The 24001-nt window shown below is 47.0% G+C and overlaps 1 protein-coding gene across 4 annotated transcripts in view; it reads right to left on the reverse strand.

Annotated features, from left to right (window-relative positions):
• Window positions 1-3230: 3230 nt before the first annotated feature.
• Window positions 3231-24001, reverse strand: part of atg4b (autophagy related 4B, cysteine peptidase) — a 108774-nt gene continuing 88003 nt past the window's right edge. For 3 of the 4 annotated variants that reach the window (XM_038816890.1, XM_038816889.1, XM_038816891.1), the window contains 7 exons: window positions 17386-17465; window positions 11832-12040; window positions 9511-9589; window positions 8724-8869; window positions 6789-6845; window positions 5350-5437; window positions 3231-5244 (listed from right to left, as the gene is read on the reverse strand). In XM_038816890.1, the coding sequence (XP_038672818.1) occupies window positions 5171-5244; window positions 5350-5437; window positions 6789-6845; window positions 8724-8869; window positions 9511-9589; window positions 11832-12040; window positions 17386-17465 (733 nt within the window). In that variant the 3' untranslated portion in view covers window positions 3231-5170. Of the gene's footprint in view, window positions 5245-5349; window positions 5438-5717; window positions 5782-6788; window positions 6846-8723; window positions 8870-9510; window positions 9590-11831; window positions 12041-17385; window positions 17466-24001 lie in introns of all 4 variants that reach the window. The other variant, XR_005462919.1, reaches the window with a different exon arrangement.

The following is a 24001-nucleotide window of genomic DNA, read 5'->3' on the forward strand; positions in this document are numbered from 1 at the left end:
CCTGGAATTACCACACCCACCCATAGACCCGATGCAGTCACGGACCCAGGGAAGATCGAAGGGGGTGATGGCCAGCTTGCAGCAGCTGCAGACGCACGTGGAGGAGCCCATCCGCGTCCCGGAGCAGGAAGTGGTGCCGGTCATGCGTGCCACCCAAGCTGACACCGCACGGGTGGCGTCCGCGGTGGAGGCAATGGGTATGACGGTGTCAGACATGGGGAGCAGTATGCAAGGCCTTTGGTTTTCTGTGCAGGTGGCGTCCGTGGCCCAGGACATGGCTGCCCTATCATAGGCAGCCATGAGCTAGAGCCAGCTGCAGATCGCAGAGGTGCTCAACGCCATGGCCCAGTTTCAGCAGGCCATCACTGAGGGCATGGGCGCCATTGCCCAGGTGCTGGCTGGCGTCGCCCAGACACAGATGGCCAACTCCCCGAGCTCCATGGTTGAAAATTTGCAGACCCTTGTTGATACCAGGATGGGCCTCCAGAACTGGCAGCGCCAGGTGCTGGGGGTATCTCGGGTGCTGGATCCATTCACACCCCCGACCCAGGGAGAGGCCCGGGGGCCATTGGGAACCCCGAGGGAGGAGATGGGGCTGGGGCCCGTTCCAGGTCCCCCTGCAGGAGAGGTCCCGGAACATCGCAACACCTTGCCCTCCCCCCTATCCCAGGTGCATCTGATGGGCAACGGGGCAGGCTGGCAGCTCACCATCCCGGTCGCCCGAGCCGCAGCCTGGCCCATAGAGGCCGGGCTGCCCCACAAAACGGCTGCCAAAGGGGTCCCTAGTCACAGGGCAGGAATCACAGGAGTTCGCCTCAGTTCTGCTGTGCCATCTGGGGAACCACCTAGACGTAGTCATCGGGCACCTAAGGCCAAAGAATTAGGCACCGAGTAAATTGGCACGGGTGCAGGGCACAGATTAGTTATATGGGCTAGGGCACATGTATGAACTGTGTCATTAAAATCACTTTCACACCTACAGAAGCTGCCTCTGTGCTCTGATGCGTGCGGAAGTGGGATGTGAGGTGAGCGCCAATGTGTGTGTGAGGATGCCGAGCTCAGGCGTGGGCCCCTCCCCGAGTCGCCCTCGCCATCCCCCCGGGCAGATGACGGGACCGTGCGCTGCAGTGTCAACGCTGCATGCAGGGACGATCCGAGTGGAACTGTGGCCATGAGTCAGACATTGTCTAACGATGTAGAGCCTGGAGCTTATCACAGAGTTGTCATCATCCTCCACGGCATGCAATAGACCCGCTTCCATGGCGCCCTGGTGAGCCCTGCCCGTTGTGCCGCAGGTGGATGTGCAATGGAGGGGTGGTGTGCATGCGGATGATGCGGTTGTTGGTGGTGTGAGGGCGGTGGGCTGGTGCCATACTTTGCTGTCCATGCCCATATTCGGCGCTTCCCACACCCCCCTAGTCTGTGAACCGTGAGGCTATCAATCCGTCCCATGCCTGCTGGCCCAGCCGGTAATGTTGGGCAACCTCCCGCCCATGTCCAGCCCCTGTGTCCTGTATATTACCCCCATTCTCCGCATCTGGGGAGGCCTGCCCTTCGTCGTGTTGCTCCTCCCCTTCCCCCTCCTCTGCCTCCAGCACATCGCCCCTCTGCTGGGCTATGTTGTGCAGGACGCAGCGGACGACAACAATGAAAATCGCTTATTGTCACAAGTAGGCTTCAAATGAAGTTACTGTGAAAAGCCCCTAGTCGCCAGATTCCGGCACCTGTTCAGGGAGGCTGGTACGGGAATTGAACCATGCTGCTGGCCTGCTTTAAAAGCCAGCGATTTAGCCAAGTGTGCTAAACCAGCCCCAGTGCGGCCGACCCTCTCAGATGGGTACTGGAGGGCCAGGCACCTGAAGCGCATCTTCAGCAGCCCAAAGCACCTCTCAACCACACCCCTGGTCGTTGCATGGGCATCATTGTAGTGGGTCTACGCATCTGAGGTCTGTGGCCTCTGTATAGACGTCATCAGCCATGACTGCAACGGATAACCCTTGTCGCCCAGCAGCCAGCCCCTCAGCCGGGGGTGGGGTCCCTTGAACATGGCGGGGATGAATGATTGTGCCAATATGAATGAGTCATGCACACAGCCAGAGTACCGGGAACAGACTTGCATGATCCTCATCCGGGGCAGCAAGGTGGCACAGTGGGTTAGCTCTGCTGCCTCACGGTGCTGAGGTCCCAGGTTCGATCCCGGCTCTGGGTCACTGTCTGTGTGGACTTTGCGCATTCTCCCCGTGTTTGCATGGATTTCGCCCCCACAACCCAAAGATGTGCAAGGTAGGTGGATTAAACACGCTAAAATGCCCCTTAATTGCAAAAAAATTAATTGGGTACATGAAATTTAAAAAAAATAATGATCCTCCTCCGGTGGTCACTACCACCTGAATGTTCATGGAGTAGGTCCCCTTTCAGGTCGTGAACACAGCCCTGTTATCTGCTGGTGGCAGCATGGCGACGCGCATCCCATTGATCGGCCCCTGGACCATGGGTATTCTGGCGGGAGCCGCCCGGATAACATGTTGCCCTATGGGAGCTGGAGCAGGAGTGTGCCAGGGAGGCTGCCATAGAGGAGCGTGCCGCAGAGGGGCAGGTGGCAGCCGCCCAGGCTGGAGAGCCGCCCGTCCGACAGGATGAGGGGGAGGAGGAGGTGCGTGCGGCGCGATTCCCGTCGGCCCGATTTTTTGCCGGCCGAAGAATACGGCGGCTGGTGACAGTGCGGCGGGGCATCACCCCCCCCCCCCCCCCCCCCCGGGATTCTCTGACCCAGCCGGGGGGGGGGGGGGGGGGGGGGTCGGAGAACCCCACCCCTAGTTTTTGAAATGTTGATTTATGTAAATTTGCAGACCAAGGAAGAAAATCAAGCTGATTTTAAAATGGTTGAATCAGAGAAGTTCTGAGCCAGTTGAAATTCAAAGCAGCATTGATTTAGGCAGGTGTGAAGCCCAAATGAGGGTTATCTGCTCTACTGCTTCCAGTTCTGTAAATTCAACTATTTACCTGAAAATTGTGGTTATTTACAGACTTGTGCAGTTGGTGGCAGCCCACATGGCCTTTAGTGTAAAGTATCATAGCAATTGTTAATCTGTGACAGACAAGTTTCAGTTCATAGGACGTATGGGGCTTCTACAAGTAACTGATTGTACTTTGTCCAGAGAAAGGAGGCAAGAGATGAGAATGCAGTCTCCACATCAGCCAAAAGTAAAACACAACCTGTTCCAGTATTATTCCATTATTTTAAACAATTTATTCAGATACATTATAATTTCAGCAGTCCATTTATCAGCCTCTTCAAAATAGGTGCTATTGAAACATGGTTTTGAGTTAAGTATCGACAGGCTGGCAGAATTGACCCTTTTCCACAATAAATGTTGTACCTTCCTGATCAATGAAGTTGAGAACGTGGCCAATTCCCCATTAACTGTCACTTGCATTAAACGAGATGTCGCAGTCAATCTTGACACAAAATCATGGCAACCCTATTAACTTGGCAGATAGCCAGCACCAGCCTCTTTTCCACAAAGGTTAATAACTTGGGGAGGACTGACTAAAAGAATTAAATTTAAAATTTTTTTTAAAGTACCCAATTCTCTTTTTTTTCCAATTAAAGGGCAATTTAGCGTGGCCAATCTACCTACTCTGCACATCTTTGAGTTGTGGGGGGTGAGACCCACGCAGACACGGACTAAAATAATTTAGTGTCTAAAGTTGTAATAATGCACTTGACCCCTCTCTTCATCTCGCCTCGATATATACACTTGCTTGAATGTTTTTACACATTGATTAGTTATGAAAACAATAAGTTGATATAATCACAATGTCAACAGCGAATATACTTCATACAATTAAAACAGTTCATATTCTTGTCTGTTAATTATATGAACTGGTTAACTGAAATATTTTGTGGGTTTAATGACAACCAATACTATCTACTATTGTGCTTTACTATTTCTACTCTTTAATACAGCAGCAAACAACCTCCCTTCTAATGAAAATGGAGTCCATTGGAAGTTAAGTTATCCGTCACCACTACCTCCCCTCCCCCCATTGCAATAGCAGGATCTTCTTCAAATATTGTCAGAATACATTGGGACAGACATCAAAGTGGGCCCTTTTGTTCAACAGCATTATTAACCTCCAATAGCTTAAGGTAGGCATGGTGAAACTGGGAGACAGTAGATTCGCACTACGCTTACACCACTGATTATAATCCAGTAGCTTGCTCCATAGGACTGATGCAAGCCATTTGATCCTCAAATTAATTTGGATCAAGTCTGACACACGTTAAGATCTAAACCTGATTCTAAGATCAATGGTAGTGGCACTGTTGAGCTGTTCCCTCTGTCCACCTCCCTCCTAAACCTGCTCTTATAAACAGACCAAAACAGCACCGCAACTGATCCACAAGACAGCACTGACCATTCCTTCTCGCCAAACATAGGCAACCACAGTTTGGGCTTTCCTTATCACCACACTGGTCAAGTTAGTGTGCTTCTCACCCATTAAGAGAGTTGAAGCTAACATAGGAATGGTCATACCCTTTTGAGAGAAAACAAATCACTCCAATTAAACAGGAAGCCATTAACTACACCCTTTAAGGAAAATCCTCCCATACTGAAACATATTAACAATCCCAGGTTCACCTACAATTCTCTGTTCAACTCGGGTTTAACTGACCTGACTCAGTATGAAGAGAGACGGTTTAACACAAGTTCTTGTTATCATGATAGAGGAGACACTACAACCTGTCTGCAATCTTGTCCACTTTTACTTTTCATTTCTTGATGCTCCAACTCCAACAGGACACCGTTCTGTTGTTGCAGGACTGCTAATGAACAAGCTGCTGGATAAAACCCCAGGAGCTTTCAAATGATGTCCTCCAAATACACTTCTAAGTACAACAAAAAACTGTTGCTTAAGAACATGATAAATATGATGTGTTGGTAAAGCATCAAATATCTGGAGGATGATCGGAGCTCACAGATGAGGGATATTTCCTCTCTGTGGGGACCAGAACGTTATGCACCATCTGAGGATCCCAGTGCATTGATGGTAATGACGTGAATTCATGAAACTTGTGCCCATTTGCCAATCCTTCAGAACATTGGCAGCGTGAGAATCACCAAACACTTTTCTCTCGAGAAACTGAACTCAAAAATGTCCTGCTTTATAATGAGAGGATCTCAAAATCTTCATCTTCAGAATCAAAGAATCGTTCCAGCCTTTCGGAATCTGTAAAGTCTGAAGACAGACAGGTTCTGGTTACTTTAAAATTCTCGGGTTCGGTTCGTGTAATTCACACAACAGCAATGGACTTGATCAAGTTCAACAGAAACATATTGTTACCGGGAGTAAGACAGTGGACATCGGGGAAGCGAGCAGTTTGAAAATCCATCAGCTCAAACATCAGTAGCGCATCCTTCTCCTGTGAAATCTGCAGTGAGAGATAAGTTCTAAGTGAGACAGGCAACATACCAAGCTTTGTCCCAACAGCAGCAATATACACTAGGTGGCAGGGCTGGTTAAACATATGGGTATTAAATTAGTGTGAACCACAGTGACAGGTGGGATGTTGCAGAATAAATCCCATGAGGAACATGCAATGACATTGAGGTCAGTCATTTAAGGTTTTCAAGGAAAGCATGGAATTCAATTCCCAAAACAAATGACAAATACCCTGCAAACCATGTAATTAATAATAGAATTTGACTTACAAAAAAATTGAAGCAGGACAAAATATTTGTTGCAGCAATTAGAAACTGTAACCTTAAAGAAACTCTATGGAAGAAAAATATTACTGTGTTGATTTGGTATAATGACTACTTATAAAACAGCATGCTCTCTGACTTACTGTACAAACACCATTAGAATTACACCAGCAATATTAAAATGGGTCCATCTGTATGGGGAACTGCCATACATTTATCCCCACAAAACCTCAACTCTAATTCTCAGTTGCAGCTTTAAATTAATAAACACATTGATTCTGTAATATTTCCTCAACAAACATCAATTCAACTCCATGACCAAAGTCTTTGTTTAGTTAATGACTTTGCTGCCTTGTAGGAGCATATCGTCCTCTCATTAGAATCATATATTTACTCCTTCTTGGGACGTGAGCATCGCTGGCAATGGCAACATATATTTCCCATCCCTAATTGTCTTTGGGAAGGTGATGAAGTGCTGATTTCCTGAAACGCTGCAGGCCATGCAGTGTAGCTACACCCACAATGCTTTTTTTATGTGGTGGTTTGATAGAGTGACTTGCTAGACCAATTTAGAGGGCAGTTAAGAGTAAACCACATTATATTCAATGTTTAATTACAGGGTGCAACACCATTGCCCGCAAAACAAGATGGCCTCACTTCTCTTGAATAATGTCAAACTAAAAAATAATGTGTATTTCTTCACCTTCCCTCCCATCTTGGGGGTGTTCACAAGCTCTGCACTGGAAATGGTATGCATTTTTTTTTGAAGCAAGTGTAGACAAACTCAGTATGACCTCATGACTCAGATAAGAGTGCTGCCTGTGGGCCTTGGCTGACAGTTCCAACTTGTTCACGTTTTAAATTCTGCTGTGTAATGACATGCTCAGGTACTAGAATCTTTACACGTTGTTTTACTATTAAAGAAAAGACATGAGGAAACTGCATCTCTTCCTGTCTGATGTGCCTTTTAGGCTTGGTGACCACATGGGCTGCTTTATATGAAACGTTAACCGAACCAACCGAAGGATGGATGTGTGGCTGTGAGGATCCAACTAATTTTAAGAGAAATAATCATACCATTTTCATTCTTTTACACCAGTCGTTAAAATCCTCCTCTGTGCTGCAGAAAAATCCCTGCAAACCAAAAAGACAAATAAAGCAGTCAAATATAACAGCCAGCGAGTGTTCGCAGATAATCATCCATCTCTGGCTTCCACCCAACTGACTGTTGATTGTGAACTGGGGTGGGAGGGCGGAGGACCGAGGTGGGAGGGCAGAGGACCGAGGTGGGAGGGCAGAGGACCGAGGTGGGAGGGCGGAGGACAGGTGGGAGGGCGGAGGACTGAGGCGGGAGGGCGGAGGACTGAGGCGGGAGGGCGGACGACTGAGGTGGGAGGGCGGACGACTGAGGTGGGAGGGCGGAGGACTACGGTTGGAGGGCGAAGGACTACGGTGGGAGGGTGAAGGACTGACTGTGGGAGGGCGGAGGACTGAGGTGGGAGGGTAGAGGACTGAGGTGGGAGGGCGGAGTACGGAGGAGGGGGTGCGGAGTACTGAGTTGGGAGGGCAGAGTACTTAAGTGGGAGGGCGGAGTATTGAGGTGGGAGGGCACACAATCTAACACTGTAACTCATTACTGCTCTTTATTATTAATGATTCATACTGCATATATATCGGCCAATATTTGTAACCTGTAACTACCGAAGTTGGCCATTTCCCTGAATTCAAAATGGAGGAACGCAAAGCATATATGATAAAATGGACAATGTTTGCAGTGCCAGCAGGCTGCACCAAGCAGGTGTGGATTCTGTCTGCTAAGAAAGCAGACAGCACCGAAACAAACGTTCCGCATACTAATGAGGCAATCACCGGGATAATTAGAATGTTAATGGAACGATTCCAGATACAATGGACACAAATGGGGAAGCAACTGCAACATTGTAAAGGATACCAGACACTCAGGCACCAACAGGGTTCGAAAACAAAGAGCCTGAGAGCCCACCCAGTAGCTAAGGAACAGCCTCAGTATTGGGGGGATTCAAACATATCGATTGGGAAGAGACCCAATCGATTCCAAGCAGGTAAGGGAGTCCGCCCAAAGGGGTGCGGATCCCTGGGACCTATAAAAGACAGGTCCCACACATGGTTCAGTCTTCTTGTCCAGCCCTCCTCTCTCTTTGACCAGCACTCCTCCGTGGACCAGCACCTCGACCAGCTTTTGCCAAGAAGACCCTGAAGGAGAGAGAGGAGCGGACAGCAGCCGCCAGCAAGTAAGTGTCTCACAACGATCGCTACCAGAGATAGACACTCCTGACCCCTTTTAACTTATACCAACCTGAAGTCTGCAGACCAGAGCAGAGCAAGAGGCCTTGTTCCCTGACCCGGCAGTTCCTTCGAGATAAGTATTAGTTTATTTAGCGGTAGGAATAGCTTAATCCTTATAACGTGTGCATGGGTAGTTATTATAATTGTATTATAATAAACTCAGTTGTTTGAACTTACTAATTGTTGTATGGTTTTATTGCTTTGAACTTCACCTTGAACTTGTGGCGGTATCTTAACGATACCTGGTGACTCCAGAGCTAAGTAAAGAAACAGAGCCAAATTGAGTGTTAAGCACACTCACCCAGAACGACCAACAAACCAGGTGGCAACAAATGGGCATCATCATTTTATTGAGACCTGTGATTTTTTGGTGAATTGATTTGTGAACCTTGAAAGGGGAAAGATTATCGTGCAGGAGGGGAATAAGGGACCCAGGAACCGGAGAAGCACCGGGGCCCAGGATTTCCCGCCCTTCAGATTTTCTTATCTTTTGTTCAGCAGTACTCCCATCATTGATGAATTATTCGTAAAGCCTGCAAAGATCATCTGTAATTCCTGACTGCTAGTTACCTGTCTGACAGCCCATTGCCACCTGAAGCACTTCAGAATGATCCTTATAAACCTCAACCTATACAGGATTAGCAAAAGTGTTTTTGTTCTTGGCCATCATTAAGGTGGTGCACATACCACTGCGATGGAAGGGTCCAGGTCACAGATGTTCATTCTACAAGGAGGGTGCTGACAGTGGAAACTCTCGTCTGGTATAGAGAAGTCATCAAATGGCTCCACCACAGGCTGTGTTGTGTGTGGATCGAGGTAGATAAGCTCATTTTCTGCAAAACACAGAGGAATTTTTAATTTTTATGAAAAAGGATCCAGTTACAAGTCTTGGAAATCAAGGTTTTAATGTGACTTTTTGGTAACACTTCTGGACGTGTGTGTGCGTGTACAATTTGTAGTAACTGTCAGAAACAGAGCCAGATGCAATCGCAATAGTTATCATTATTTGTAGAAGTAATCATTAGTTAATTTGTATATAACACTAGTATTTGAGGAAGTTGAGTTAAACACCAAGGGTGTACAGCAAACACCAATCTGTTTGTGGTACACACACAAAAATAAGGAGCCAGTTATGCTCTTCAACGTAGAATACTTTGGAAACATATTTGCCATATAATGTCACTCCTTTATTAGGTAGTTTCTAAGTACAATTCAGAAGGTAAAGCTACTTTACCAGCAGATTCTTCTGGCATTGCTGATGGTGAACCAGAGGACACTCAGTAAAGGAACGATGGGGAAAGCGTGCATCCCACTTGGTCTGACATTTACCCACCCCCTGCCATATTCACTGCATAGTTTCGACCGCACTGCTGACCAGTTTAAAGCAGATCCTTCTAAAGTTCCCACTGCACTTAAAATTTACAAGGTCTTTCGCGATGGATTGGAGGGACGGTGCTTTTCAGCACTGACTGACCTACATATCCAATAAAATAATGGGCACTGTTGGGCTTTCCACCGATGACTCCGAGGGACTGTGGCATCATGAAGCACTTCTGAAAAAGAAATGGAAGTTAGTAATTGAAGAATAAATGAAGGCAAGAGGAAATAAAAAGGGGGGGGGGGGCGGGGTAAGAGCGATAGGTGGCAACATACGCAGGGGGCAGAGAGACGAGGCGGCAGACGACCACACGCAGGGGGAGCGAGTAACGGGGGGAGCACAGGTCAGAATTCAAACTGAGAGGGGCGCAGGGTGAAAGACGACCGGGGGGGCGCAGGGCGGAAGACGACCGGGGGGTGGGGGGGGGGGGAACACAGGGTGGATGACGAGGCGCGTGATGGAACACGCGGATGGCGACGCTGGGGGGGGGGGGGGGGGGGGGTGGGGCACAGGGCGGAAGGCCACACGCGTGGGGGTGGGGGGCCACAGTGCGGAAGACAATGCAGGGGGCACAGGGAGGAAGGTGACACGTGAAGGGGGCACAGGGAGGAAGGCGACATGCGTGGGGGGGCACAGGGAGGAAGGCGACGCGGACGGGGGGCACAGGGAGGAAGGCAACCAGCACAGGGGAACACAGGGCGGAAGACGATGCGTGCAGGGGGACACAGAGCGGAAGACGACACGTGGGGTGCACAGGGCGGATGCGCGCTGAGGAGACACAGGGCGGAAGACGATGCGTGCGGGGGGCACAGAGCGGAAGACGATGCACGCGCTGGGGGCACAGGGCGGAAGATGATGCGCAGGCTGCACAGGGCATAAGATGACACGCACAGTGGACAGAGGGCGGATGGCGACGTGACACAGGGCGGACAGCGACGCATGCAGTGGACAGAGGGGGGACGGCGACGTGGACAGGAGGGGGCACAGAGCAGAAGATGTTTTGCGTGGTGGCCACAGGGCAGAAGCCAATGTGCTCAGGGGGCACAGAAAGAAGACACGCAGGGGGCACAGGGCAGAAAGGAATGTGTGCAGTGGCCACAAGGCAGAAGACAACGCGCTCAGGGGGCACAAGGCAGAAGATTATGCACATGCAGGACAGAAGACAATATGTGTGGGGGAGGTGGGGGTGTCAAGGCAGTGAACAGGATTTGGTCCAAGATGTAATAGAGCAACAGCATTTTGATTTAGCTCTAGTTACAGGGGGTATGTTAGATGGCACAAGGAGAGCATAGGAACATAAACTCTTAACAACAGAAGCATGGATGAAGGTTTCATCAATAGATATAACAAGGCCCGGCAGAGATGGCCAATGCTATGGAAGTCGAGTTAGTGGTTCTGGGGTGGATTAGAGTAAACAAGGGGCTGGTTTAGTACAGTGGGCTAAACAGCTGGCTTGTAATGCAGAACAAGGCAGCAGCGCGGGTTCAATTCCCGTACCAGCACCCCCACAGAATGTTGCGACTAGGGGGCTTTTCACAGTAACTTCACTGAAGCCTACTTGACAATAAGCGATTATTATTATTATAGATATGGAATCAGAAGTTCAGCTCAGGTTCAAATAGAATGCCAAGATTGCAACAGTATGCTTCAGCTTCACACCATGACCAGGAGGATGGTTAAAATCAATAATTAAAAATAGAAAATACTGGAAACACTCAGCATCTGTGGGGAGAGAAGCAGAGTTAATGTTTCAGGTTGATGACTTTCAGCACTGGAATGATTGATGACCTGACACAAGCAGGGAGAGGAAAGTAAAGGTCTGTGATAGGAGGGATGCAGTCAGTGGCTCAAGAATGGAGTTAGCGGCAGTGACCAATGAGAACGGCTTCCTAATATTTACCAGGAGGAAATTCTTGCTCATCGTATATATGCTAATCAAGCAGTGAGACAAATCAGAGGCAGCAGAGAGATAGAGCGGAGTGTAGGCAGCATATGGGAATCTGATGCATTTTAAGATGATGTTACTGAAGTGTAGCATGTTGAGGAGAAATAGGAAGGGGATCAAGGGCAGATGGTTGGGAGATTCTGGAGATAATGGTGCAAGAATGGGAACGGAAGCCACTGCAAGTGATACTCTGGCTGTGATTAGATAGATACAAATGGAACCATGTGAGTACATTCCCACCCAGGGGACACAGTGGAGCAGGATGGTTTGATAGTACAGGCTTCAGGCAGGTCGAGGAAGCTAAGGAGGGTTCGTTTACCACAGTCACAGTGGGGCTGTGCAGAGCACAAACACCTTTGGTCAGATTGGTCTTTTTCTGTGCTGAAAAATTAGATACAGATTTCCAGCATTCACATTTATTTTCCTTCTTATTACAAGTCCACTGCCTTCTGCCAGGGGAAAACAACTATACCTTTAGTGTTTTGATGTAAGCTTCATTGATCTCGCTGAGTCCCAGCCTTAGTGGTATTAGCAACACTAATGGTTTCCATGCCAATGTGTCTTCTGAGCAATTTGCACCTGATGGATACCCATTGAACGGCCTCGGACCATCAGTTTGTGGGAATGCTGCTGCTGCTGCTGCTGCTGCCGCACATGGACTCTCAGACTTGCACAACATCTCTGTTACAAAACAAGATGTGAAACTGGTGATAGCCCGCTTCATCCTGTCCCAACCTTGCCTATACGCAGCACCAACAACAGAACGCATTTGATTAAAGTGCCCCAACGAGACTACTAGCTGAAGTTGAAGCTATTGAAATTGGAGGGGTATTATTGGCCTGCTTCTAAACTGACCGAGTGGAAGGAGACCGAGTCAGGGTAACGGATAGGAACTCTGATTAGCAAATGTGGCTTGTGGTGTCAAACAAGTATCTCTGTTGCGACAGCATCTGTTCACCATATTGACCATTAGATGGTAAAGAGAAAATGCTGGAAAATCTCAGCAAGTCTGGCAGCATCTGTAAGGAGAGAAAAAAGCTAACGTTTCGAGTCCGACGTCTCTTGTCAAAGCTTTGACAAAGAGTCATCGGACTCGAAACGTTAGCTCTTTTCTCGCTTCACAGATGCTGCCAGACCTGCTGAGATTTTCCAGCATTTTCTCTTTCATTTCAGATTCCAGCATCCGCAGTAATTTTCTTTTATTTTTTTGACCATTAGATGGGATGGGATGTCATTAATATGTTTTTGATTGGCTGAATGGCCTCTTTCTGTGCTAAAATGACTGACAAAAAGTTGTGTGTTTACTTAACAATATCAATCTCTAAGTTCATGTTTGGATCTATGCAGTGTATACTCAACAGCAAATAGGCTTTGCTTAGAGACACCATCAGGATTCAGGATATCTGACTGCTACCATGAGAGAGGACAGAAACCATAATGTCTCCCTTTAAGACTTCAAAGTCTACCTGATATTAAGTAACCATTAACTTGGGTTGATTCACGAGGTAAACTGATATTCCAGTTGGAGAAATGAACAATGATTTTTGTTTGCTCAGCTATGATTAAGGGTAAATATATAAAAACAAAGAAAAATTATAGCACAGGAACAGGCCCTTCGGCCCTACAAGTCTGTGCCGAAATGGCTCTTCTATTAATTTGTTGGATACACATACATCTGAGGTGATCAGTAGGTGCCAGAATGGACCTCTGGTCTTTGCTGGGTTGGCTAATCTTAGCCATAGCAACAATGGGACACAACAACTGATCCCAACTCTCTATGTTAAGGAGAGGAAAATGAGTCAAATTTGTGCTCCTGATGGCTGTTCATCAAGCCCCCCATAATATTTGCCATTGTGAGACCAAGATTGAGTCCAGCTTTGATGACCCATTGGCAGCAAAAGCCCACCAACACCATTGTCGGAGGTCTGGTGAAATAATGGTCAACTGGTCAACTCAGTGTGTGATTGTCGATTATGGAGCCGTATCCTATCAAGGAACCAAAACTTTAAAATATATTTGATGGGGAATTGAACAAGGGGAAAAAAAAAGCTCAGGATGATTCTTGATACAAGAGGTTCCATGTTGAATTTATGAAGGTCCGTTTGTTTATATTAGGATCTTGGCCCAAGTATAACCGACAAATTAAGCCCAAGCTTGACGTCATCCAGAAATTATTTCCAGATTGACCAGAGTTTCTCACCTCGCTTTGGCACTGTACTTTCTCTATACTTATTAACACTAAAATTGCTTAGTAGGGAGGCTAGTCTAAGCATTGAAAGGAGAAACACAAATGTTCAAAAATTATTTCTTTGTAAGTGGACAAGAAAACAATCCTTTAGAGGTTAGACAAAACCTTGGTGCAGCCGTAGCACTCTCGCCTTTCAGTGAAAAAGTTATGAGTTCATGGTCCTCTCTAGAGGCTCGAGCACAGAATCTGGACTGACTCTTCGGTGCAGTGCTGATGGAGTGTGGGGCTGGTATCTGCCAAACAAGATACTAAACCAAGGCCCTGTCCGCCTTCTCAGGCTGATGGAAAAGATCCTATGATCCTATTCGGGAGCAGGAGAATTCTTCTTGTACATGGCCAATATAATACCCTCTAAATGGCCACTCAGTTCAAGGGCAATTAAGAATGGTTGTTTTGACTTCCGGTGACAGTGGGCGGGAGGCAGCCGCGCAATGGAGGGCTCCCGTTCGGGAACGGCATTTTCGGGGCTTTAAGCTCGGTCCCAGGGTCCACGGAGGCGGCAAAAGCAGGGAGAAGGCACAGAGGAGGCACAGTGAAGGTACAGTAAAGGAAAATGTCGAGGGTGAGCAAAAAGACGGCCGTAAAAAAAACAGCAGAAGGTCCGTCGGGGAGTGGAAAGGTCACCGCAGGGTCACCAAGGAAAATGGAGGCTGGAGCACCAGGGAAGGCAGCATTGCTTACGGCTGAAGAAATAACTACGGTGATGGCTGCAGAATTCGAAAGGCAGTTTACAAAATACATGGAGACAATGAGGAAGGAGATGAGGGAGGTTTTGAGTGTGCTGGTGGAGGATCTGCGAGGAAAAATGGAAGACCTGGAAAACAGATCCAGGAGACAGAATTTGAGGATTGTGGGGCTGCCCAAAGGAGTTGAAGGGCCGAGGCCGACTGAGTATTTTCCCGTGATGCTGGCGAAACTATTGGGGCAGGGGGAGGATCCCTCCCTATATGAACTGGATTGGGCTCATCAGTCGTGGAGGCCTGTACCAAAGGCGAGTGAGCCGCTAAGGGTAGTGACTCTGCTTCCGTAGGTACAGTGTGAAGGAGAAGGTCCTGTGCTGGGCCAAGCAGAAGCGGGTGGTGCAGTGGGCTGGAGCTGGTATACGTGTATACCAGAACTTTACGGTGCAGCTGGCGAGGAGGCGGGCTGCTTTCAACCGGGTGAAGAGGGCACTGTACATTAGCAAGGTGCAGTGCAGCATTGTATATCCAGCGAAACTGAGGGTGACTTACAAGCTCAAGGGCTTTTATTTTGGAACGGCGCAAGCAGTGGAGGAGTTTGCGAACGCAGAAGTGGCAGAACTGAGAAATTGAGAAATGGCCATGTAACCTCATGACTGTATTTTCTTCTTTTTTGTTTCACTGCGTGCGGGTGAATGGGCTAAAGGAGCCAATGTTGTATATATTTGGACAAGGGAAGTGATGGGACTTTCACTCGAAGTGAGGGCTCTTTGGGGTGTAGGTGGATATGTGGGGTTTGTGTCCTAAAAGGGGATTTCTGGGCTTTCCTAGGGTCGGGAAAAGGGGAAAGGGACCCGGGTGGGGGCCTCCACACTGGCCCGTTTAAGCCGGCCAGTGAATAGGAGTGAGGTGGGGGGAGGGGTTGCGGCCATCGGAGCCTGGCAGAACAGGATCCGAGTGGTCTAGCCGGGGAGGAAAGTTGAGGGGAAGGAACCGAGGTCGGGGGGAGGAGTGTTTTACAAGAGGCAGTGGACGGGAGGAGTTGGAGACGGCGGCGGTGGGGAGGGGGGGGGTTACAACTCTTGGGTATCATGTACGGTACTCTTTCAGAGGTTGGATGGCGTTGAGTGTGGGGGAGGGGGGAAGAGTGGACTCTATGGTGACCATGGGCGGTCCCGAACTCCTTTTTCTTTTTCTCGTTTGTTTTTTGTTTCCACCGTGGGAGGGTTTGTTTTATTGGATGCATATATTGACAGGTGGGCCGTTGTTTGGGGTGGTGGGAGGATGGGATCGTTGTTATTGTTAAGGGGATTGATTTTGTATGTGGGTGGGGTGTAAATTTTGAAGGAAAATGTGGAAATGGAGAATAAAAACATTTTAAAAAAAGAATGGTCAGTAAGTGCTGAGCCAGCCAGCGATGCCCACGTCCAATGAATAAAATAAAGTATCAATTGACACTATTAAGACAATATCTAGTCATTTATCACCATTCTGTCTATGAGATTTTACGAGATCAATTGTGGAAATTGGCCACATTACAATAATGATTACACCTCAAAAGCATTTAATATGTAAAGTGTTTTGGGACTCCCAAGGATGCTATGTAAAAACAATTTCTCCCAATTAGCCTCTGGCACTCTAAGCAAGCAGGTAAGCAAGAACCACGAGCAGGATCGGGTTGACTAGCTGTTTGTGCATTAAGAATGGCCACTTGGCCATCCATGGTGGAGTGAGTGATGGGAAGACGAGGAGGAGGAAAAAGAGTGCGTCCATAGATTAGTACGTCAGTCTTTCTGAGAGATAGGAAGAAAGGGGGAGCAAAAAGAATGCACCATATTCACCAGTGCACCATTAAACATCACAATGTGTTCCTGTTACAAGTTCACAATTTTATCTTACAGAAGCTGGCTACACCTTTTATACGTTTGCACTGAAAGAGCAATAAACCACAGCTGCCCACAGTGCTGCGGTGATTGCATTAAATTATGAACACACATGGTTGAGCCATTGGCTCTCCTGGGATATGGATTTTCTTGTTTATTATTTAACTACACTCATAAACCAATATCCCTGTTAATCCCCTGTGGCAGTGCAGTGAGATGTTAAATAATCATGTGCTGTGCAAGGGAAATGAGGTCAGAGGGCAGGGAATAACTGGATTGGGGCATGCAGACATAATCCAGAGTCGTCATTGTGTTGAATATTTTGGATTTTATCTGATGATTTAGGTAACAGAAGCAAGAGTTAGTTACAGCAGGCGTTATCTGTAGTGCAAGGTGAAGAGCTGAGAAAAGGAAAACTTGGTGCTCCAGTCCCCCATTGGGGGAAAGGATGGAATTGTAGAACAAGTTTAATAGGGAGTTTCTGTTATAAACATAAGAATGGATGAGAAAGTTGACAAAGATTTTCAATATATTTTACAGACTACAAGACATGGTGAGGTGACCATTGCCGTCTCTTTTTAACTCATGAAGGAATCTGTCTAAAGACCACTACATCACATTTCTGAAAAATGTTTCATAGTCAATAAACTATTCTGAAGTGCAGTGACTTATGTTGGCAAAGGGAGCAGTCTTGTACAGACAGTTGGATCCTAAATATAATGGATATAATAGTTGTTAATCTACTTATGCTAGTGTAACTGCTAGGGGCTGGTTTAGCTCACAAGGCTTTTAAAGCAGACCAAGCAGGCCAGCAGCACGGTTCGATTCCCGTACCAGCCTCCCTCCCCGGACAGGCGCCGGAATGTGGCGACTAGGGGCTTTTCACAGTAACTTCATTGAAGCCTACTCGTGACAATAAGCGATTTTCATTTCATTTTCAACTTTAGGAAGAAAAGTTGGCCAAGTGTTGGCCCTCACTTTCCTCATATAAAACCACAGGATCAAACTAAATCATAGTGATAAGCAACTCCCCAGATTAACAGCTAATTCAAAAGATTCCCTCAGTGCTGCACAGGAATGGGGCTTGGGCCTACTTTCTTCCACTTGAGAGAGGAGGCTATTAACAGAGATTGTAACATTCACAGTAGAGTTCAACCCGAGGGAGGTAATCAGGAACACAGAATTTTATAGGTTCAACCGCATGCTAGCACTTACTGATGTCGTCAATTATTACTGTGTTATCCATCGCAACATGAACTGCTAACGAGCTCCAGTTGTCAAAGAATGTGAGCTTCCTAAAAGAAACGATGAATATTGTTATTCACCCTGAACCAGGACAAAAAAAAGTAAGTCACGCACCCGGTCACATACTGAACCAGGCAGACCAGGTGCCATGTTCAATTCCCAGCCTATGCTGAAGTAGCTGGTCCAAAGCAATTACCCAGCTATTTCATCTTCTGTCATTACTCACCAATGTTATGCGATCGTCACATCCGCTCCTCCCTTATCCGCTAAGTATGCAGTCATTGCACCCTTCCCTACTTTATTAATAAATGGCAGACAGTTTATAGCACCTTTTTCACCCACGAGCAGTACACAATTATTACACCCTTTACTCTTCTTCCTCCAGCACTGTACAATTTTTAACCTTCCTCATGACAATTCCCTGCTTCATATTGCATCCAACTCCTTCTGATAAAAACAATCACCGTGTATGCTCAACACTGGTGGGGAATGGCAGAAGGTGAATTGGCTGGACAGCTATGAAGTTTTTGTAATTGTGGCTGCACAAATCAGCTGCTGCAATTCTTACAACAGTGACCGCACTTCAAAAGTACTTCATTTGGCTATAAATCGCTTTGAGACACCATTGCCGTGACAAGCACCATATAAATCTAAGTCTTTCTTCTATCTTGCACATAACCAGTGAATTTTTTATGGTAAAGTTTGAAATAAATCAGAGAATGTAGCAAATAAATCACATAATACGCGATATACTATTCTTTGGTACTCAAGAGGCTTCAGCCTCTCAAAGCGTACAGATGGAGTGGGCATTCTTTCCAGGGCTTTCACTTGTGTTAACAATTATATCAGAGAGGAACTACAGGAGGCGGAGGAAACCCCGGTGGAGGAGCTCAAGGGCAAGTGGGAGGAGGAGCTAGGTGAGGAGTTGGAAGCGGGTCTGTGGGCAGAGGTCCTGGGCAGGGTTAATTCTTCCTCATCATGTGCCAGGCTCAGTCTAATTCAATTTAAGGTGGTCCACCAAGCACACATGACGGCAGCGAGAATGAGAAAGTTTTTTGGGGTAGAAGACAGTTGGATGAGGTGCAAGGGCAGCCCTGCAAACCATGTTTTGGGCATGTCGGAGCTTAGAGAGTTCTGGCAAGGGTTCGCGAGGGCAATGTCCAAGGTGCTCAACACACGGGTGGTGCCGAGTCCAGAGATAGCGATCTTTGGAGTGTCAGAAGACCTGGGAGTTCAGGGGGCGAAAGAGGCCAACGTCTTGGTCTTTGCCTCCTCAGTAGCCCGGAGACAGATTTTATCAATGTGGAGGGACTCAAAGCCCCCAAGTGTAGAGACTTGGGTTAACGACATGGCTGGGTTTCTCAGCCTTGAGAAAATAAAGTTTGCTTTATGAGGGTCTACGCTAGGGTTCTCTCGGAGGTGGCAGCCGTTCATCGACTTTCTCGGGGAAAATTAAAATGTCAGCAGCAGCAGCCATCCGTAGGGGGGTGGGGGAAAGAGTGCTTCATTGGGATGGTGTGGGAAGACTGGGTCGTGTGGGGTAATGTCTATTTAATTGTTATTCTATATTCTCTTTTTACACTACGTTAATATTCACTAGTATTTTTTGTTATTATTGTTTCTACTGTTTTATTATGAAAAATTCTGCAAAACCTTAATAAAAATACTTTTTTAAAAAAACAATTATATTAGAGCCGACAATTCCCAGGATGCCACAGCCTGAAATGCAGAGAATCTCCCAGAACGCGCCAAACAGCTTGACAGCTACAACAGCTTGTTTTTCACGAGTTTGTTTGTCTAAATCAATTTAAAACAATTTCCGGCATAAATGTTTTAGAACATTTTAAGGTGAATGTTTCACAATAAATACTTTGAAGTTCTGATTTTTACTTCAGGAGCAGGCGAGAAAGACTTACACTTTATATTGTTTATGCTCTAAATTCAAGAACAGTGATTTTTGAATCAACATTTATCGAACTGTAATAAATTTGGGAAATATTATTTATTTTTAGGAATAAACAAGAGAACACATCTTGCATTGAGAACTGGGAAGAAGTCTTAGAAATTTCTTCCAAATTCTTGAATAGCACATCTACACCCAAACACCGCCCATCCTTTTGGAACAACAAAAGACAACAAAACCCTGATTTATCATGAGTAATTATACAGAAGATCATCTATTGTATATAAAAAGCGAGGTCTAGCATACGCTTGTATCCCTCACATCTCAGGTGTCACACTGAAACTCGTGAAATTTTCCAATGCCACTCTTACATGTGATTCTGAGAAATCTTAGATTTAACAAATGACAAACCTAAAATTAATTTGTGTAGAAATAAATGGGTTGCAAGTGAAGAGGAAAACTACTAGTCATAAACAAATCAAGATTCAGTAGTCAGTAAACAACTACAAGTTGCAAGGAACAGATAAGTCAAAGCAGTCATTCTAAATGCTTTTTCCAAACCCTTTTGCTGCCATTTTGATTCCTTGGTCAGCTAACTGCACTTATTACAAACACAACTCAAAAGATACAACCTGTTGTTAGAAACCTCCAGTTTGCAAAGTAAATTTTATTGTATCCATACATTGTCCAACTTTGCCCATTAGATTTTGTCTCAACATCCAACCTGAGGTGGAAGTCTGGGTCTCAAGATGTCCCTAATGTGGCAAAGGCCACGTTTTCACTGGTGCAGTCCCAAGCAACTATTCTGCAGTCCCGAGCAACTATTCTGCTCAGACCCAGCCTTGTCCATCCTAACCTGCCCAGAGGTATTACTTGCGCAGCCAACCTAATTTTTTGTTCAGTTTTCATCTGATGAATGGATGTAAATGTTGCTACCAGATGCTAAGCCCTAGATTCAGAAGGGAGCAGTTGGGGAGAGACACTGGAGTTGACGTGATCCAATCCAACTCAGCTAAGCAGAAGAGCACAGAAGCCAGAATATTGGAAGGGAAGCTGAATGGGAAGAAATGGAGTAAAGTTCACAGCAAACAACCCTCTTGAGAGGAATCTACCGTGGTGGCAAAGGAACAAATGAAACAGGAGTGATAGACTGCCTTTTCTCAATCCAAAATGTTTAAGAAATTCAGGCTTCAAATTTGGAAATAAATAAAGTAGGCAATTATGGACATAGGACTAAAGAACAAGAGTAGGCCATTCAGCCATTTGAGCCTGCTCCGATTATTTCTGAGCAGTGAGGGAGGACGTTAAACATATCTGCTGGCAGATTTATGTAACATGAAAGCAATATTAGCAAATAACAAAATCAGAAATTAAAACACAGGAGACTATTTCAGCTGATCACGCCTATGCCACTGCTAGCAAATCCCACTATGCTCATAGCACTTTTTTACTAATTTCCCATAATATCCAGGTACCTCAAGTCTCATTAGATGGTAAGACCATAATACATAGGAGCAGAATTAGGCCACTCGGCCCATCGAGTCTGCTCCGCCATTCAATAATGGCTGATATGTTCATCATCTCCATTCTCCTGCCTTCTCCCCATAACCCCTGATTCCCTTATTAATCAAGAACCTATCTATATCTGTCTTAAAGACACTCAGTGATTTGGCTTTCACAGCCTTCTGCAGCAAAGAGTTCCACAGATTCACCACCCTCTGGCTGAAGAAACTCCTCCTCATGTCTGTTTTAAAGGTTCGTCCCTTTAGCCTGGGGTTGCGTCCTCTGCTTCTAGTTTTTCCTACAAGTGGAGATCTCCTCTCCACGCCCACCCTATCCAGGCCTCACAGTATCTTGTAAGTTTCAATAAGATCCCCCCCTCATTCTTCTAAACTCTAACGAGTACAGACCCAGAGTCCTCAGCCGTTCCTCATACGATAAGCTCTTCATTCCAGGGATCATTCTTGCGAACCTCCTCTGAACCCTTTCCAAGGCCAGCATATCCTTCCTTGGATATGGGGGCCCAAAACTGCTCACAATACTCCAAACGGGGTCTGACCAGAGCCTTACATCGCCTCAGGCGTACATCCCTGGTCTTGTATTCTAGCCCTCTCAACATGAATGCTATCACTGTATTTGGCTTCCTAACTGCCGACTGAACCTGCACATTAAACTTAAGAGAATTGTGATCAAGGACTCCCAAGTCCCTTTGTGCTTCTGATTTCCTAAGCATCTTCCCATTTAGAAAATAGTCTATGCCTCCATTTCTCCTTCCAAAGTGCGTAACCTCACACTTTTCCACATTGTATTTCATCTGCCACTTTTTTGCCCACTCTCCTAGCCTGTCCAAGTCCTTCTGTAGCGCACCTGCTTTCTCAATACTACCTGCTTCCTCAATACTACGAGGGGCAGGATTCTCTGATCCTGAGGCTAAGTAAAGACCCTGTCATAAACGCTGTCGCGTTTCTTGACGGCGTCAACTTGGTCTCAGGATCAGCAATTCCATTGGATCATAGAATTTTACAGTGCAGAAAGAGGCCATTCGGCCCATCGAGCCTGCACCAGCTCTTGGAAAGAGCACCCTACCCAAGGTCAACACCTCCACCCCATCCCCACAACCCAGCAACCCCACCCAACACTAAGGGCAATTTTGGACACCAAGGACAATTTATCATGGCCAATCCACCTAACCTGCACATCTTTGAAATGTGGGAGGAAACCGGAGCACCTGGAGGAAACCCACGCACACACGGGGAGGATGTGCAGACTCCGCACAGACAGTGACCCAAGCCAGAATCGAACCTGGGACCCTGGAGCTGTGAAGCAATTGTGCTATCCACAATGCTACCGTGCTGCCCAGGTAATTCTGGCCCCCACTGGGGGCCAGCACGGCACTGGAGCGACCGACGACGCACCAGTGGCCGATCCTGGCGTCAGATGGGCGCCGCCGGTCCGCGCATGCGCGGTGTCCCCCGTATCCACACCGGCCCTGACGCAACATGGCGTAGGGCTAGAGGGGCTGCCGCAGAACAAAGGAGGCCCCCAGCCCGAGAGGCTGGCCCGCCGATTGGTGGGCCCCGATTGCGGGCCAGGCCACAGTGGAGGCCCTACCTGCGGGGTCAAACCCCCCTCCCCCCCCCACAGGCCGCCCCCGGACCCTTCCAGCCGAGGTTTGCCGGGTAAAACCAGGTTAGAACGGCGCCGGCAGGACTCGGGATTTCGGTACAGCAGCTCGATCCATCCCGGGCGGAGAATCGCCGGGGGGGGGGGGGGGGCGTAGAGCGGCCCTGGCTGGCGCTCACTGCGCCGGTGCCAATTCTCTAATCGCGTGCGAGCGTGGCGCGATTCGCGCCAGTTGCGGCGATTCTCCAGCCCGACCCCGGGCTCAGAGAATCTCACCCCAGATCTTTGTATCATCTGCAAACCTAGCAACAGTCCCTTCAGTTCCTTCCTCCAGATCATTAATGTATATGAATACTGTATTTGACTCCATGTAGACCATCAGAGGAAATCAACTGGTACACATTGGCTTGCTAAAATATCTATGCAAACAATGCCGTACGCAATTTCCCATTTTTATTATGTCCCAACCTACCCATTGTTGGATATAAATAACCCTTTTCTTGTGGTAACCATTATGTTTTAATGGGATTTTTCAATATTACATTGAATTACATTACAATACAATACGTTACAATGTTACACTGAAATGGTTTTATAAGAAAGGTTCTCATGTGTTTACAGTCTCTGGACACTAGTTGGCGTGGATGCTCTACCCTTGTTTATTGATCTCCAAGTAGAAAAGCTTTCATCAGATCAAACAGGAATTTTAAAGTACCCAGTGCATAGGCTTTGTCGGTTTTCACCCTTTGGAGATGATAGTTGTTCCCTAAACACTTAGGGCCATTCTTGGGCCAGGGAATTGCACATCCGAGTAGGTGACCCACTTCATTATAAATCACACTTCTAGAAAATGGATATTATGTTGATGAAGTCCCTCTGATAGTAACTGGACTGAACAATGTGAACCAGGAGGGACAGTGGCCTGTCAGAGGATGATAATTCTTTAGCAGTGCAGTCTGGAAGAAGGTACAACTCAACCAGGGAGGGAATTCCCCCCCAAGACACTATTTCCCACATTGCATCCAATCTGCATCCCAATCTCTCTTCTCCTCACACACCGTTTAATGATAGTAGAACATAAAACATAGAACATAGAACGATACAGCGCAGTACAGGCCCTTCGGCCCTCGATGTTGCACCGACATGAAAAAAAAAACTAAAGGCCATCTAACTACACTATGCCCTTATCATCCATATGCTTATCCAATAAATTTTTAAATGCCCTCAATGTTGGCGAGTTCACTACTGTTGCAGGTAGGGCATTCCACGGCCTCACCACTCTTTGCGTAAAAAACCCACCTCTGACCTCTGTCCTATATCTATTACCCCTCAATTTAAGGCTATGTCCCCTCGTGCTAGCCACCTCCATCCGCGGGAGAAGGCTCTCGCTGTCCACCCTATCTAACCCTCTGATCATTTTGTATGCCTCTATTAAGTCACCTCTTAACCTTCTTCTCTCTAACGAAAACAACCTCAAGTCCATCAGCCTTTCCTCATAAGATTTTCCCTCCATACCAGGCAACATCCTGGTAAATCTCCTCTGCACCCGTTCCAAAGCTT

The sequence above is a fragment of the Scyliorhinus canicula genome, chromosome 13, assembly GCF_902713615.1.
Source record: "Scyliorhinus canicula chromosome 13, sScyCan1.1, whole genome shotgun sequence".
NCBI lineage: Eukaryota > Metazoa > Chordata > Chondrichthyes > Carcharhiniformes > Scyliorhinidae > Scyliorhinus > Scyliorhinus canicula.